At 43.3% G+C, this 18,990-nt stretch overlaps 1 protein-coding gene across 1 annotated transcript in view; it reads left to right on the forward strand.

The window, feature by feature from the left end:
• The first annotated feature begins 17,414 nt into the window (after nucleotides 1–17,414).
• The window catches only part of LOC123763674 (integrin alpha-8), a 293,676-nt gene continuing 292,100 nt past the window's right edge, over nucleotides 17,415–18,990 (forward strand). Inside the window, 1 exon segment of the mRNA XM_069304445.1 lies at nucleotides 17,415–17,482. Coding sequence (XP_069160546.1) covers nucleotides 17,415–17,482 — 68 coding nt within the window.

Raw genomic sequence — 18,990 nt, forward strand, 5'->3', positions numbered from 1 at the left:
GCTTTGGTTGGGTCTTGGCTTTACTCGCGATGACATTTTCAAACTGTCCCTCTGCTTCCCTCCTCACTCCGAGGTACTCATTTCTGGTCCTCTGGTATCTCTCCCTGCTCTCTGGTGTTCTGTTATTTCTGTAGTTTCTCCATGTTCTTTTACTCAGTTGCTTCGCTACCTTGTATTCCTGGTTGAACCATGGGCTTTTCTGTTTTTCGTTTTTCTCCTTTTGGACGGAGATAAACCTGTCTGCAGCTTCCTGGCACTTCTGAGCGACAAAATCCATCATGTCCTGCACATTCTTGTCTCTAAGTTCTGTTTCCCATGGTATTCCCCTGAGGAAGTTTCTCATCTCGACATATTTTCCTCTTCGGTAATTTAGTTTTTTTTCCCTCCGATCGCATCCTTGGATAGGTTATCCCTACCTCATCAAGTACTCAAAAGTCAGTACACTGTGGTCACTCATACCTATGGGGGCTTCAACTTTGACTTCCCTTATTTCTGACTCATTCAGGGTGAATATTAAGTCGAGTCTAGCTGGATCATCATTGCCTCTCACTCCTGTGGGTTCCTTGACATGCTGGGTCAGGAAGTTCCTTGTTGCCACTTCCAAGAGTTTAGCTCTCCACCTATCTGCACCACCATGTGGGTCCCCATTCTCCCAGTCTATCTTTCCATGGTTGAAATCGCATATGATTAAGAGTCTCGAGCCATTCCTGCAGGCAACTGAAGCTGCTCTCTCTATTATATTAATGGTTGCCATGTTGTTCCTATCAAACTCCTGTCTAAGTCTTCTGTCATTTAGGGGAGGGTTGTAAATGACTGCCACTATTATCTTAGGTCCACCCATTGTTATAGTTCCTGTTATGCAATCTCTGAACCTGTCACAGTCCGGAATTTCCATCTCATCAAAACTCAAGATCTTCCTTATCAGCAGGGCCACTCCTCCACCTCCTCTCTCTTCCCTCTCTTTCCTTACTATATAGTAGTTCTTTGGAAACACAGCATCTGTTATGACTCCTGACAATTGTTTCCGTTAGTCCTATTACATCAGGGTTTTCTTCTTGCACCCTTTCTGCCAGTTCACTTGCTTTATTGGTAATCCCATTAATGTTTGAGTACATTACCTTGAAGCTCACTCTCTTATATCCAATTTCACCCTCACTCCCCACAAGTGTAGGAAGTTGTTCCATGGTCATTGCTACTAGGGTAGGCTCATCCTCCTGTGAGGTAGTTGCCAAGGGTTCAGGGGGAGGTGGAGTTGGGGAAGGAGGGCTTAGGTCTTGCTCAGGCCAGCTTGGGGCAGGAAGAAAACCAGGGGCTGGGAAAGCAGGGGATACTTGGGGTAAGGGGAGAGGGAGGATTTGGGTTTTATGTGCATTGTGCAGGGCATTGTAGGTGGGTTCGAGTGTCTGTAGGTGGGTTCGAGTGTCTGTAGATGGGCTTAAGTGTCTGTAGATGGGCTTAAGTGTCTGTAGATGGGCTCAAGTGTCTGTAGGTGGGTTCGAGTGTCTGTAGGTGGGTTCGAGTGTCTGTAGGTGGGCTCGAGTGTCTGTAGATGGGCTCAAGTGTCTGTAGGTGGGCTCGAGTGTCTGTAGGTGGGTTCGAGTGTCTGTAGGTGGGTTCGAGTGTCTGTAGGTGGGTTCGAGTGTCTGTAGATGGGCTCAAGTGTCTGTAGGTGGGTTAGAGTGTCTGTAGATGGGCTCAAGTGTCTGTAGGTGGGCTCAAGTGTCTGTAGGTGGGCTCAAGTGTCTGTAGGTGGAGTGTTTTTTACATCACTTTTACGATCCGATTTCATTTCAAAGTATGTCCAGTTTTGGCCATAGTACACATACAAGCGAAAAACCACATTATTTTAAGAAGACAGGTTACTCAGAGACCTTGGTGATTGAATTTGTAACATGACGTACATTTTTATTTTGTTATTTATATTTATACAATAGTTCTGACATTCTTGTACAGCTGCTAGTACGCGTAGCATTTCGGGCAATTCCTTAATCCTATGTTCCCTGGAATACGACCCCCGCGAAGAATCGTTTTTACAACCAGGTACCGATTTTACTGTGGAGTTAAACAGAGGCTACAGTTAAGGATTTGCACCCAGTAAATCCTCCCCGGCCAGGATACGAACCCAGGACAAAGCGCTCACGAAACACCATGTGAGCGTCTTAACCACAACTCCACGGGGACTGGTGGAATGTGATTTCAACTTAGGTGTTGTGTGATGTTCAGAGGCAAACAGCCGTAGTGCTTGCAATTTCTTGTGTGGTGACTAAAATTGTATATTAATGTTGACATACTGATCATCAAGTGAAATGAGTGAATTATAATACCCATGAGAGTAAATATAAAATTGATTAACTTATTTTTGCAAATAGTCTTTAATTCTGATCCCTAGATCTTGGAAAACTAGAGTGGAGAGCTCTCTGAGGTTTATTGTCTTAAGATTCTGACTTAACGGTTATATGAGTACATGCTTATAGTTGATACATGATAACACTAGATAATATGAGAGGAAATGTCAACATTGTGGAGAAATGCCCGACAGACCACTGGAACATTACCTAACACAGTGCACAGTTACAAATCCATTAGGATTTCAACTTTGATTCAACAGAGCAGAAGAAGTTGTTAAACCCAAAGGGCAAAATCTTACTGAAGCGACCATACGAGTCATAAATACTCATACTCCGCCTAAGTAAAACAGAAACAAGCAACACTTAGTGGGCTTAGGGCCACAGGCTTAGGGGCCGCGCAGGAGTATCCCTGCAAAAAAAAAAAATAGATAATATTGTTGAGCAGACAAGTTCCATTCCTTTTCTTATTTATACTTGAATGAGTGGTGGCAGCAACCTTCTACTTTCTACTCTTCAAACTTTTATCTTTCTACTATACTTCAACTCTTATTTTCTACCCATCTAGTGTGGTCCTTGATCTCATTCTCTTCTTCTCATTCTGAACTTTCCCTTGCCCCAGACCCCTCTTCCTCACAACTCCCTTTCACCTCTCTACCTCTCTCACCCCATGAGTTTCTTCATCTTTACATCATTTCTTCCATTCATTTTTTGGATGTTACATAACCCTACTCGACTGTGCCGGAATTTATATTCCACCCACTCGACTGTGCCGGGGTTGGTACCCCAGCCCTACTCGACTGTGCCGTGGTTGGTACCCCAGCCCTACTCGACTGTGCCGGAGTTGGCACTCCAGCCCTACTCGACTGTGCCGGGGTTGGTACTCCAGCCCTACTCGACTGTGCCGGGGTTGGTACTCCAGCCCTACTCGACTGTGCCGGGGTTGGTACTCCAACCCTACTCGACTGTGCCGGGGTTGGTACTCCAGCCCTACTCGACTGTGCAGGGGTTGGTACTCCAGCCCTACTCGACTGTGCAGGGGTTGGTACTCCAGCCCTACTCGACTGTGCAGGGGTTGGTACTCCAGCCCTACTCGACTGTGCCGGGGTTGGTACTCCAGCCCTACTCGACTGTGCCGGTGTTGGTACTCCAGCCCTACTCGACTGTGCCGGGTTGGTACTCCAGCCATACTCGACTGTGCCGGGTTGGTACTCCAGCCATACTCGACTGTGCCGGGTTGGTACTCCAGCCATACTCGACTGTGCCGGGTTGGTACTCCAGCCATACTCGACTGTCTCCCCCTCTCTCTCTCTCTCTCTCTCTCTCTCAGTAAAGTTAATAAGTATTTTACAGTGAATTAATTTGTATATATATTTCTTGCTAATTACGCTGTATCGATCATTTTGATAATCCCCTTGTCTTTCCTCTTTACATAATATAGTGAAACCTCACATCTGTGCAGAACTTCTATCCGTAGGAACATTCTACCTGTGAGGAACTTTCTACCAGTGAGGAACTTTCTACCTGTGAGGAACTTCCTACCTGTGAGGAACTTCCTACCTGCGAGGAACTTCCTACCTGCGAGGAACTTCCTACCTACGAGGAACTTCCTACCTACGAGGAACTTCCTACCTGCGAGGAACTTCCTACCTGCGAGGAACTTCCTACCTGCGAGGAACTTCCTACCTGCGAGGAACTTCCTACCTGCGAGGAACTTCCTACCTGCGAGGAACTTCCTACCTGCGAGGAACTTCCTACCTGCGAGGAAGCACCTGCCCATACGTGAAAATCAACGGGTGAAATAACTTCACTAGCAATCTACTATACTTTATAAAAAATATCACTGTTCGAAATATTAGGATTTTTCTTTTCAGCTTCGTTCAATTTCAACAACCTGGTTTTCTGTGATTTGTAACATCTTGCAACATGATATTCCTTGCTCGGCCCTCGCTCTGCAACAGTGTAATCCAAAATTGAGGGGTCGTTCTACGTCACCATTTACCCTACTAGAGTGTGGTGCAGCATGAGTGGTGGGAGTATTGTGCACCATGAGTGGTGGGAGTGTGGTGCAACATGAGTGGTGGGAGTGTGGTGCAGCATGAGTGGTGGGAGTGTGGTGCAGCATGTGTGGTGAGAGTGTGGTGCAGCATGAGTGGTGGGAGTGTGGTGCAGCATGAGTGGTGGGAGTGTGGTGCAGCATGAGTGGTGGGAGTGTGGTGCAGCATGTGTGGTGAGAGTGTGGTGCAGCATGAGTGGTGGGAGTGTGGTGCAGCATGAGTGGTGAGAGTGTGGTGCAGCATGAGTGGTGGGAGTATTGTGCACCATGAGTGGTGGGAGTGTGGTGCAACATGAGTGGTGGGAGTGTGGTGCAGCATGAGTGGTGGGAGTGTGGTGCAGCATGAGTGGTGGGAGTGTGGTGCAGCATGAGTGGTGGGAGTGTGGTGCAGCATGAGTGGTGGGAGTGTGGTGCAGCATGAGTGGTGGGAGTGTGGTGCAGCATGTGTGGTGAGAGTGTGGTGCAGCATGTGTGGTGAGAGTGTGGTGCAGCATGAGTGGTGGGAGTGTGGTGCAGCATGAGTGGTGGGAGTGTGGTGCAGCATGAGTGGTGGGAGTGTGGTGCAGCATGAGTGGTGGGAGTGTGGTGCAGCATGAGTGGTGGGAGTGTGGTGCAGCATGAGTGGTGGGAGTGTGGTGCAGCATGAGTGGTGGGAGTGTGGTGCAGCATGAGTGGTGGGAGTGTGGTGCAGCATGAGTGGTGGGAGTGTGGTGCAGCATGAGTGGTGGGAGTGTGGTGCAGCATGAGTGGTGGGAGTGTGGTGCAGCATGAGTGGTGGGAGTGTGGTGCAGCATGAGTGGTGGGAGTGTGGTGCAGCATGAGTGGTGGGAGTGTGGTGCAGCATGAGTGGTGGGAGTGTGGTGCAGCATGAGTGGTGGGAGTGTGGTGCAGCATGAGTGGTGGGAGTGTGGTGCACCATGAGTGGTGGGAGTGTGGTGCAGCATGAGTGGTGGGAGTGTGGTGCAGCATGTGTGGTGAGAGTGTGGTGCAGCATGAGTGGTGGGAGTGTGGTGCAGCATGGGGGAGAATGTGATGAGGTTGGTCAGGCGTATAAAGGATGGGATAGAATGGTGTGTAGGGAACAAAGAGGTGACAGTGGATGTACCAGTATGGTGGCGGGCCAGAGGGCGTGCTGACCAGCCTGTGATGACCAGCGATGAGCACCAGCTCCTGTACCTCGATACTGGTCTAGTGGCGCACCAGTACTTCACGTAAGGATTAAGCTATCAGTACTTCACGTAAGGATTAAGCCACCAGTACTTCACGTAACGATTAAGCCATCAGTAATTCAAGTGAGGATTAAGGCACCAATACTTCACGTAAGGATTAAGCCACCATTACTTCACGTAGGGATCAAGCCACCAATACTTCACGTAGGGATCAAGCCACCAATACTTCACGTAGGGATCAAGCCACCAATACTTCACGTAGGGATCAAGCCGCCACCAGTTGACCCAACACATCGCAAGGGAGGACAATAAACACACATGACTGTGACGTCCCTGAGGTAGGTGTCCACCCGGACGTCTTCCCACGTTTACTTGGGCGTCTCTGGATGTCTGGCATCCCGTCCTCTTAAAATAACGTCGCTTTTCGTTCGTTAGCGCGCTATGGCCAAAAATAGACGTAATTTGAAATAAAATCGGCTCACGAAAGTTATAAACTGTCCGGTTTTCTGTTTGAGTCCTCCGGCTTACTGGGTTAGCTTAGGAGTGGAAACTTTCAATTAAGCAGTTTTCATGATGAATTGAAACCTTAGGAGAACTTCGTGCCAATATAATCTACCAGAGGACCCTTAACTTGCTGTTTTGAAAAAAAAAAATCCAAAATTTATCTTCAATTATTTTTCATTTTGAAATTACGTCCATTCGGCCATACGGGCAAACGGCCAAATTCAGACGTAATTTGTAAGAGGACAGGTTGCCCAAGACCAAGCTGGTAGAGAGGGGGTGGGGGGGGGGGGGAGGAGTAAGCTGACGGACTGATTCCCCCCCACCTGGCCTGGGTCAGGACTAGGTCTGGCTGCGGGCCTCTTGACAAGCGATCTATCACTGTCCTGCTCAAAGTATCACAAATATACAGTTCCATGGGTATTTATGGGGGGAGCCAGGAGCTAAGTTCCCAGTTCATGCAGACACAACACACACACACTCTCACAAAACAAAATTTCTCGAATCTATCTACACCAAATCAGAAAATACTGCAGAAATACAACAAAAGCAAAAAAAAAAAAAAAAAGAATCACTTGCGGAGTCAACACAATAAATTTACAGTTTTACTGAGGTCCAGGTGAAAAACATAGTGAAGATTATGGCAGAGACCATTATCAATTGCCTACTGATGATACAGAACGCCTCACAACAACAGACTCAAGAAATCACTTGTGTAATAATGGACAAGTTCGTGCAGCAGATCACAGTTACACAAGAAAGAGACAGTCTGAGACAAGACGAAGCACAAGAGGGCAAACAGACAAGACATACAGACTACCAACAACAGTTGGGTAGTCAAGACACAAAACCATCAAGATCCAGAAAAGCAACAGCAACAAGCAGTAGCCACTCTTGTGTCCCGGACCTCCTGAGGGCTGTTGGGGCTTATGTAGCTTAAACCTCCAAAGAGCTCTGGTTACTGCACCAGACTGTTCCTCGTGTACAGATCAACAACATCCCCTAACCACTGTCTGCCAGAACAGACAACCAACCTCGGCAGCCACACTCTCGCTACTGCTGGTCGATCAACGATGAACTCTAGAGTGCTTGTAGTTTTTTCAGATCACCCTGTACGCCTCTTGATCTTGGAGAGGGGTTCAGCGTCACATGTCTAGAGGGTACGGCTCCAACACTGGCCTTGTTGTCCTGTGCACACACCCTACTTGAGCCACCGTGACTCCCCACTTTCTCCTTGTTTGGAATTATCTCCTCAATCCCCCTTTTTGTTAAGTAGTATTTTCTATCACCATGTCTACAGCTGTAATCATTTCTCTCTCTCTCTCTCTTCTGCTTTCTGGGAAGCCTCACCACGACAAGGGCAAACACCTGTTAACAATGCACATTTAATAGACAAAGAACATATACAGTACACTACATGAAATAGATGAAAATAGTAACAGAGGACACTCTAACCTTCCACAACCTGGTTGTAATCTTATACCATATCCTGGCTTAACCAGCCGTCTATATCAAGTGGTTGCCCAACTCCTGGCTTGCCACTTATTACCTCCCCAACAAAGTGGGTTAAATCTTCCTGTATTAATATTACACAATCAGCCCCAATATATATATATATATATGTGTAACTCAGCCTATGGCTGTAACACTAGAAACATCTGCATAGAAATTCCTCAAGAAAAAAAAAATGGTCAGTCATCCACCTTCCACTGCATCTTACACGTCAATGACATTCAGGCACTCTCCCAGTACATTATAAGTAGTCACCATGAACCGTCGCTCTGCATCTAGAGGCTCTCTACCCTGAATATCTCTAAATTCTCGCAGAACTGTCCACAAGGGTCTTCTGCAGCTCTCCCAGACTGCTACACAATGAAGCATTCCTCGAACACCAGTGATGCTCCACCACTGATTCCACAGACACGTGCAACTCCACTTCACTGTTGCTGCACACAGTTTGAGGTCCAGCTCCTCACTATGGGAGCTCTGCTCTTCCACAAAGTTCAGTATTCCTTCTACAGCCTTGGAGTTTCATCCACTAACTTCTTCTCTGGCCTCGAAGTTCTCTCATCAACTCCTCCTCCAAACAAACCACTGAATTTATCGGGTGCGAGACACGTTCAAGCCCGTCTTCGACATTGGCGATCCCTGTTGCCTACAAAATCGCTATTAAACCGCTTCACCAGGCCCCTCTCATCCCTGACTCGAGCATTAAGTCGTCCCCAGGCTTCATACACGAACGCCTGTCTAGTTCCTCCTCTTGACGGAGCACGAAACTAGAGGTCCTTCTCTTACTGCCAGGGACACAAAGACATTGTGGGAGGTAGACCCGGTGACCACTAGTGACCACTATGCTACTATCACAGCAATAAACATAGAACGACCTCCTACATCTCCTGCACACCCTAGGTGGAATTTAACAAAGGCTAACTGGAATATATATATATATATATATATAGAGGAACTTGAAAAATGGTATGCAACATACATGCCTCCTGGGGATTTGAACATACACGAGACCAATATCCAGGAAACCATTACAGCTGCTGCAAACAAAGCTATTCCAATTATTATCCCAGGAAACAAAAAGCGAAAGAACTATCGGTTCTGTAGTAATGAAGGTAAAGAACAAAACCACAAAGTCAACATCTTCAGAAAACATCTAAAGAGGAAACACCACACCAGAAGGAAAACTTTGCTAAGAGCTGTGATATCAGAAGCAAGACGAGATGCTAGAGAGGTAAAGGACGCAAGAAAGTTTGAGTGATGTCAAACTCTAAATGAACATAGTAGTCTTGACAAGATATGGGGCCAGATTAAAATTATATTAGGTCGACCAGCGCGACCACAGGCATGTATTGAACCATTGCAGGAGGCTGAGAGACTTGCTCTCCAATTTACAGAAAGAGCAGATTCATATCAGCTTCCTGCAATGGTCAGAAGGCAGCAGGAACAGTTAAATCAAGAGAGGCTGACAGCTATTCATGAGAACATGGCTACAAATAATAAATGTGACTGTCCCTTCACCAAACAAGAACTAATCAGAACAAAAAAAAAGATGGTAAGGACACTGCACCAGGTGTTGTTAACATTACATACTCAGTGATCGCACACGCAGGTCCTGCTGGAGAACAAGGGATATTGGACGTTATCAGTTCATCTTGGGGGCTAGGCAAACTACCAACCTCTTGGAAGAAAACAGACATCATTCCGATTCCTAAGCCGAAAGAACCTGGCTTTTACAGACCCTATTTCATTAACATCATGCATTAGTAAAACTGCAGAACGGATAGTCTTAAATAAGCTCCGATGGAAGACTGGAGACATGTATAAACACATATTTGGCTTCAGTAGAGGAGTAGGTACTGCCATCTGCATAGCAACATTACTAGGAACAGTTAACTCAGGTCCGGCTACAGTGATCTTCTTTGGTCTAGAAAAAGCAAATAATATGCTTTGAACCGCATATTAAAGTTCAAAGGAGGTAGTTCAAGGAGGTAGTGTCAGACTACCGCTTGCATGAGAATGGGACAACACAAGGAGGAGTCCTCAGTCCGTCTTTTTAACATCCTTATGGAAAACCTTGTTACCATGACATTTGCAGAAGTTACATTGCTAAGCTATGCTGATGATATAGCATTAGTCTTCACAGGTCCTTCACTTTTAAATGAAGCACAAGGAGTGTTAGATAAATTAACATCTGAATGCCGCCTTTTAAGGCTGAAAATATCTGCACAGAAGTCTAAGGTAATGAGACTAGGTGGCAAAACCCCAGACGGAACCTACGCATTAAAGGCATTAACCATCGGTGGGTTACACAATATTAATATCTCGGAGTGTGGATAAATTCTAAAATGACATTCAACAAGTAAATTCAGTATCTGAAGGAGAGCAAAATCACGACTGAATATAATGAGAAAAATCACAGAGCCCTTGTTACGTTTTCCTATTTAAGGAATACTCACATTAATGTAAAATATAATATTAATTATGTTTTGTTCTTGCATGAAGGCATGTTTATATATTTTTGTAATGTGTCGTATGGAGGTCATCTGCGGACATCTGCGTCATCTGCGTCATCTGAGAGGCTGACAGCTATTCATGAGAACATGGCTACAAATAATAAATGTGACTGTCCCTTCACCAGACAAGAACTAATCAGAACAAAAAAAAAGATGGTAAGAACACTGCACCAGGTGTGCACCAGGTGTGTTCGGCAACACAGTTGGATAGGAGCGGGGCTTGCTAGTCACAGGTACTGGACATGTGAATTTCGAGTCAACTTCCTATTAGAATATAGGAAAGCTTGTATTGTGTAGTTTCCAGTAGTTTCCTCTTTATTATTATGTATGAATAATTTTGTTTTATATAAACTACATTACTCTCTTAATGCATGTAAACCCGAATGTAAACCTTCGTCTACATTGTAGACGAAGCTGCAAAACTTACAACTAAGAGAAGAAATGTAGACATTTACATACCAGAGTCTATCCCAGATTAAGAAAGTAATTAGAAATTGAGCAATGCAAAAGATGAACAGTGGCCACAACACAGCAGTTGCAACGTCAGGACTTCGGGTTGATACAAGAATTCAACTAACTAGGAATCACTGATGTTGATGAAAGGGAGCAGTAGAACAACAGAAGTACACTTACATTGCATCAAGCTTGGATACCCATGTGCATGGGAATTAGGCTTAAGCATTCCAGAAGATGAGAGGAAATATCAGCATGTGGTGAAATGCCCGACAGACCACTGGAACATTATCTAACACAGTGCACAGTTACAGCCACAACAGACCACTGGAACATTATCTAACACAGTGCACAGTTACAGCCACAACAGACCACTGGAACATTATCTAACACAGTGCACAGTTACAGCCACAACAGACCACTGGAACATTATCTAACACAGTGCACAGTTACAGCCACAACAGACCACTGGAACATTATCTAACACAGTGCACAGTTACAAACCCATTAAGATTTAAACTAAGATTCAACAGAGCAGATTTATTTTTATTTATTTATTTTTTTGGCAGAGAAATTCCTGTGCGGGTTGTTAAACACATTGGGCATAGTCTTACTGAAGCGAACATACGAGTCATAAATACTCATACTCCGCCTAAGTAAAACAAACAAGTAAAACTTGGTGAACCAGCCATAGGCTTAGGGCCCCGTGCAGGTATATCACTGTAAAAAAGGTGTAGGGAACGGTTGTTCACATACACACATAAATGGATCCAGTCTATTGAACTCACTCCCTGATGAATTATTAAATTGTCCAACCTATGCCTCATTCAAAAGTAAAACCAAAACGTACCTAATTTCATCCTCATAGTTTCCTATCTTGTGCTTCAAACTCACACTGTATCTTGTACTACCTACTTCCCCCAATAATAGTATTTAAGACATATATCTTCACCAGTGTAGTCACCTCTGTCAATTTGTATTGTAAATATTTCTTGATATATAACCTTGTTACAATGTACCTGTACATCTTACCTGACATGTTAGAATAAGGACCTGCCCGGAACGTTATGCGTGTTAGTGGCTATGCAAGAATGCACAAATACCAGTCTATGTAATCGCACCAACCCATTGTAACTTCTTGTGAATAAATTATTATTATTGATACTCGGGCGGAGGTGCACACATATACAACTTATCCAGGTGGTTGCTCGAAGACCTTCGTTGAAAATGAGTTTAGATAATATCCTCTACGCACAGTTCCAATTAATCCACGTTGTTGAAGCCACGTAAATGGCAGTTCTTAAAATGTTAACTGTGTTCGTATGACCAAGGGAGTGCTTACACCCTCAGAATCTTGCAGTAACACTGCCTATTACAGGAACGTTGGATCACCCTAATTGATGAAGGGTGTTCTACTCTACAAACATGACTATGTAGTTTGTTTGTTTTTACTTCTAAGGCGAGGTAGAAATGTGGTTTACAAAAAATTAAAGATATTTACCGTCCCAAGCTTAAGGAACGAGGAGTTTTGATGCTCCATGATCTTGGTTAGGGGGAATTTAAATGAGCTATGAAAATTTACTCGTTCGAACACGCTCCCAGTGTTATAGGTGGTGTTGTATGTCGCTATGATCAGGAAGCCTCGAATCTTTGTGTTTGCCTTCACATGCCCTGTGGATGGGAGGGAAAGCCTCGCGAGGTAAATCAAGGCACTCAAACTCCGAAGTGGCAACGAGAGGAATGAACAAACTTTGGCCCATTACAAGGCTTGGGGGACGGGGAGGCCTTAATACTTTGAAACAATTACAGGTTTATATATAAACACGTTGTGCTGAACGGGGTGAAAATAGCTTGAGCTATATTATCCCTTTATGTATATTTACACCACAATAAACTTCTTTAAATTTCTATTACAGGTAGGACCATCTGATCTCTGACTGGGAACCGACTTCAACAGACATTCTAGTCATGAGAAAATAACTTACAATTAAAGTGAAAAGAGACTCACCTGACACGCTGTGTGTGACGGTCTCTCAAGGCTGTGTATCAACACTTACCTGAAAAGTGAGAAATGTTTATGATGTCTCAATTTACTATGCAGGAGTCGACCAATACTCGAAAATTCACCCACATTTTTAAAATAAATTTGTTTGGTTTAAGGCTAAGTGTCCACCGGAGGATTATTATGCCTTTACATCAGCTTACTGACCAACCAGCAAGATTACTTTATACCTGAGCAAAGTTCATGACTTCAGTAATCTCTGAGAGTGTTCAAGCTGAGAAGTGCGCTCTTCCTCTCGGTGCTACACTCACACAGCAACACTATATCCGTTTTCTTATCATAAATAAGTGCCCTAAATAAATATGAACATCTAACGAAAATCAAATAATTATTAACATTTGATCAATACCTCAGCTGAAATATTAACATCTAAATATGCAATAAATAGATAACTAACTTATCTTCAGTTATCTATCTTCCCATCATTATCATCATGGTATCTTATCCAACTAATCCGTCACCAACATTACCCCTAACCCTGGTACAGAAACCCCAGTCTCCCTGCTAAGTGTAGGCTGGAAGACAAACAAACTTGCTCTCCGCGTGATTGATTATGAACAACCACAAACAATGACGTCACAGGAATACGTTATATGACTTCATATTTACAATTCTAATAAATTAAAGAACATCTGCTCAAAACATGCCACACCTAACCTATGTAGTATTTATTCCCAAAAAATAACTTAATCCTAACACTCTTCCCTTTTTAATTTAACTCTACCCCTACAAGTCAAGTCTATCAGGCGGTCATATGACTCTTCCTGATTTTCTCAACTGGGGGTCCAGAGCTCTTATTTCTGGGGAACCTTCTTCTGAACTGCTGATTACAGAGTCCATAAGGTTAGCTGTATCCACGTTCCCCTCTGTTGCCCCCTTGCTCTGCCTCCCTGTCTCCTGCAGGTGCTGCCCCTTCATTATTAGGATGGATATCACTAGTTACCTCACCCCCACCTGAAGGGTCTTTAAAATTTCCCGTGGGCCTTGGCAAGATTTGATCTGCATGTCTTTTCCAATTAATGTTCCCAAAACTCTATACTTGCTTGGTGAAACTCCTGCGGCCCAAGACTTCCATAATCTTCCCTTCTACCCAAGGCTTATCAATTCCAAAATTCCTTGCATATACTGCATCGCCCCTCTTTAAACAACAATTCCTCTCCCTGAGCCAACTGATTGGCTAAGCTAGTTACCGATTTCTCTTTATCTGGATCTGTCTTTACTGCTTCCATGTGCACTTTAAAGTGCCTATTAAACAGTAATTCAGAAGGAGATTTACGAGTGGTAGAATGAACAGTTTTTCTTTGATTCTACAAAAATCTACAAAGCCTTGTATTTATAGTACCTTCCATAAACAGCTGTTACCCTTCTTTCAAGAAACTCACTGCTCACTCAGCCAGACTATTTGAAGAAGGATTATAGGGGGCAGGTGTTACATGTTTAATACCATTTTTTCTAAAAAAAAAACTCCATTTCCCCAAAAACAAGATTAGGAGCAAAATCTGACACCTCCATGTCTGGCAATCAAAAATGACAAAATGTTTTCCTTAGCAGTTCACAAGTTACAGATGATGTGGTGGAATTGCACGCATGAACATCCAGAAATTTTGTGTATGAATCTACAATCACCAGGTAATGATTGTTATCCATAGATAACATATGGAACAGCATAATCTATATGAAGTCTAGACCAGGGTATCCCAGTGCATGGCCAGGAAAGTTCTGTGGCTTAGGGTTTCTGACAATTCTTAGTTACTTCAGCAATATCCTAGTCCATTTTTGGCCACCAAACCCAACTTCTAGATTCTGCTTTCATAGCATTTATGCCATGAAGTCATCGATTGTGAATCCACGTTTTCTGTCACCAGGTTAGGACAAAATATCTCATTTTTTACTGCCATAAACAACTGGTCCCTCATCCGGCTATCAAACTGTGCTCCAAAGTTGTATTGGTTAGCCAACGTCTTCAATTCTGCATTTATATCCTGTAAGGATTTCTGCTGCTTTTTCGTCCTCTTCTGGAAATCCATCATACTGCTGTGATATGAAGGTTTATCAAGGGGGGTTGGGGATTTTACCGAAAAGAGCTGGTTATTGCACCAGATTGTTACTTGCATACAGGCGAACAGAGACCCCAACCACTTCCTTGATAGAAAAACAGCCAACCTCGGCAATCAAACTTCCACTACTGTCGGTTGACCAGCAATGGACACTAGAGTGCTTGCAGTTAAGGGAGATCATCCTGTACGTGTCTTGATCTTGAAGAGGAATTCACCATCACCTTTATCTAGGGGTATGGCTCCAAAACTGGCCACGTTGTCTTGAGTACACACCCTACTTGAGCCTCCATGACTCCCCCACTCTCTCCTTGTTTTGGGATGATCTCCTAAATTCACTTTTAGTGAATTACTGTCCACTGTCACACTGTCTGCAATTGTGACCCTCTCTCGCTCGCTCGCTCTCTCTCTCTCTTTCTCTCTCTCTCTCTCACTTTCCGGGTAATGCGTCAACTTCAGACATCTCACACCACTCAACTTCATCATCCCTACACCTTTGTTCATGTGGACAACTTGCCACTCTATTCTCGTCTTCAGTCTGTCCACATTCCTCTACACTTCTGTTAAACAAAGTCATCTTCACTTTCTGGCTCTCGAATCTTGAATTTCGTCTCAGGGTGAATCATTTCTAAAAATTTCTCCATTATTATTAACTGTTTCAAATCATTATACAATTCCACCTCGACAGCTTCTATCCATCTCTGGAAACGCCTTTCCAGGTCCCTCGCGCTCTCAGTGTATGTACTTGTTGGATCCTTCATCATTTCTCTGAAACGTTTTCTGTATGCTTCAGGAGTTAACAGATATGAATGCAACACTCTGTTTTTCACAGTCCAGCAATCTTTGGCATTCCTCCAAAGACAACCGGGTACATGCCTCTCTGGCAGCACAGTTCAGTCGTAACTGGACCAATTTGGCCACTGTTTGATATTGGCTACCTTCTCAAAGTGCCCAAAGAAGCTCTCTGACTCCTCTGGCACAGTGGAATGTCTTTTTTCCCTCACTCTATTATCTGGTGGGGTGCGACACATGTGTGGTGCTCTCTGGCAACCCACGTTCAATCCTATGCTCTGCCAAAGCTCTATTGGCTTCTATTTCCATTTGTTTTTTTCTTTTATCTTTTTCTTTCTCGTGTTCTAACTCCAGATCCCATAACTGGTTTTCTCCTTTTCTTTCTCTACCTCCAATTTAGTTTTCTCTTTTACTCTTTCTACCTCTAATTTAGTTTTCTCTTTTTCTGCTTCATTTTTCATCTGCAATTCTTGCTTCAACTTCTATAGTTGGAACTGCCTCTCCTCACGTTGCATCTGGAGTTTTAGCTGGAACCTTTCCAAGCTCCTGTTCCAGATACTCCTGCTACTGCGGCTACTTCTACTACTCCTACTTGATCCTTGGGACCTCACTTCATCTTGTTTATCATCTTCTTTCCCACATTCAGCTCCTTTCTGGGTTCCTCGCTCTATCACTTCATTCCTAGCTCTCAACTGCCTAAGGCTCTCCTCCTTCATTCCTGTCACTTTGGATGACTTTCCCTTGACACCACATTTGACCGCTATCTGCCTTAACTGCTCTTTTGCGCAACCTACTAAATCTTCAGGCTTGCCTGACTGTACAAATGTTAGCACCTTATCCATCCTGTCCTGTGAGTCTTCATGAGAGAGAGAGATAATCTACCTGTGGTCACACAGGCTACCTACAGCAGCAATGGGTGTATCAGTCCACTCTCCTGGCCAGTATATGGGTGTGTGACAATTCACTCCTGGACTCAAACTATGGGTGTGTCAATTCACTATCCCAGACAGGAACCCAATTTCTATTGAGGGGGGGGGGGGGGCGGATACGAATTTAGAAAAAAAAGAACTGGTTATTGAACTAGACTGTTACTTGCATACAGGCGAACAGAGACCCCAACCCCTCCCTGATGGAAAAACAGCCGACCTTGGCAGCCACACGCCCGCTGCCATCGGTCGACCAGCAATGGGAGATCATGTGTGGTACACACATGATCTGACTGTGAAAGGGAAAAGTCAACAGCAACAAAGGTATAAGTGTAAAATAGGGGTATAAGGTGTGAATAATAGGAGTAAGAATGGGAACGTAAGAAAAAGAAGAGAAACAGGATGGGTGGGCTTATGTTAGGTCACGTTTGTTAGAAGTTTAGAACATTTGAGTATGTACTGTGAAAGGGAAAAGTCAACAGTAACAAAGCCAGGACTTGGGTTCTTGATGGGTAAGTTGTGTATCAGAGGCGATTCGACGTGACGGCGTCTGTGTAGAGGCAGGAATGATTATTTTAGAAGAAGACCAATCAATAGGATAATTAGAATCCCTAACATAACAGAAGAGAGCATTGTGCCTGCAGACTTGACACTTCCTTTGTGTTCCTTATGTCTGTCGAAACGTCGTCGTATCTTCATCTTCTAGTGTGTGGTTTGGTCAAAATAATTACATTTAATTATGGGTAATGAGTTACACAGGGTTTGGCAGCCAAGCAGCCATTATACCACTTCTGGAATGCATTAAAATCCCCTTCCAAGATTTAACAGTCCACTCTGTTAAGATTTTAATTAGTTTTTCTTCATCTGCAAACATCGACAAGAAGAAACCAAATATTTCTATCAGGCCATTATCAAATACTGTACCAGAAACAGCATGGTCCAGCATCAGACAGTAGTACTCTAAGTCACTACCCCTCTCTTTACTTCCATAGTAGGAAAATAACATGTAAATTATTGTAAAGGATCTGGGAATAATGTCAGACGACTTAACATTCAGTAAGCTTAACAAAGCATACAGCATCAGCTATGATATGATGATAGGGTAAATTATGAAAATCTTCAAATCCAGGGATTCCTTCACAATGCTCATGCTATTCAAATCTCTTGTGCTTTTCTGCTTTGAATATTGCTTGGTACTCACTATTCCTTTCGGCGAAGAAGATATTTCTAAAAACATATGGAATACAGGGAACATATACAACACAAACAGACATGATAAAACACCTGAATTACTGAGATTGTCTCAAAGTTCTCAAAATGTATTCTCTTGCAACGAGACGAGAGGTCTCACATAATATATATACGTTTAAAATTCTGGAAGGCAAGATCCCAAATTTGTACAATAAAATAACACCATACTGGACCGAACGATATGATAGAAAATGCAAAATAGAGACAGTGAAGAGTAGAAGTGCCATAGGCACAACCAGAGAACACTGTATGAACCACGACTATCCAATATCGCACCAAGAAACATAGGAAATATTGGTGGAACAAAAGTAGATGTGTTCAAGAAACAATTAGATACATTTCTGCAGGAAGTACCGGATCAACCGGAATGTAGTGGATATGTACCACTGCGGGCTATTCCAAGCCTGTGATACCAAGTCATCACAAGTCAAGCCTGGCCCCCAGTTCCCCATAACACACTCCCGGTATACTCTAGGTAACCCTTTGTTACCTTCCGAAGAGGTACTCCCTCTCATCCACTCCAGTACATACATCAGCTTAATTATGTTTCTTGCGTAAGAGTCTCTTGTTGGAGAGCATGACATAATTTCTGATAATCAAGAAATATGTAGTTTAAATTCTTCCTTTTAATCTCTCGTCTTATTGCAGACATGTCATGCGTTAATAAAACATGAAACATCTCCTTTTGCTAAATCGACGCTGATGATTGGAGACAATTTGGCTGATTTGTGTGTGCCCTACGAGCCAACACTGGATCACTCTCTCCAGTAACTTGTATTACATGTTCTTGTACATTGCCACCAGAATGACCCTTTTGTAAATGTTTGGTTGTTATATATTTTTCTGCGAGGGGTTTGTCTGTATATATACACACACACACACATATATTTATATATATATATATATATTATATATGTCGTACCTAGTAGCCAGAACTCACTTCTCAGCCTACTATGCAAGACACGATTTGCCCAATAAGCCAAGTTTTCATGAATTAATTGTTTTTCGACTACCTAACCTAACTAATCTAACCTAACTTTTTCGGCTACCTAACCTAACCTAACCTATAAAAATAGGTTAGGTTAGGAAGGGTTGGTTAAGTTCGGTCATATATCTACGTTAATTTTAACTCCAATAAAAAAAATTGACCTCATACATAATGAAATGGGTAGCTTTATCATTTCATAAGAAAAAAATTAGAGAAAATATATTAATTCAGGAAAACTTGGCTTATTAGACAAATCGGGCCTTGCATAGTAGGCTGAAAAGTGCGTTCTGGCTACTAGGTACGACATATATATATATATATATATATATATATATATATATATATATATATATATATATATATATATATAT

This window comes from Procambarus clarkii, chromosome 52 (genome assembly GCF_040958095.1).
Source record: "Procambarus clarkii isolate CNS0578487 chromosome 52, FALCON_Pclarkii_2.0, whole genome shotgun sequence".
NCBI lineage: Eukaryota > Metazoa > Arthropoda > Malacostraca > Decapoda > Cambaridae > Procambarus > Procambarus clarkii.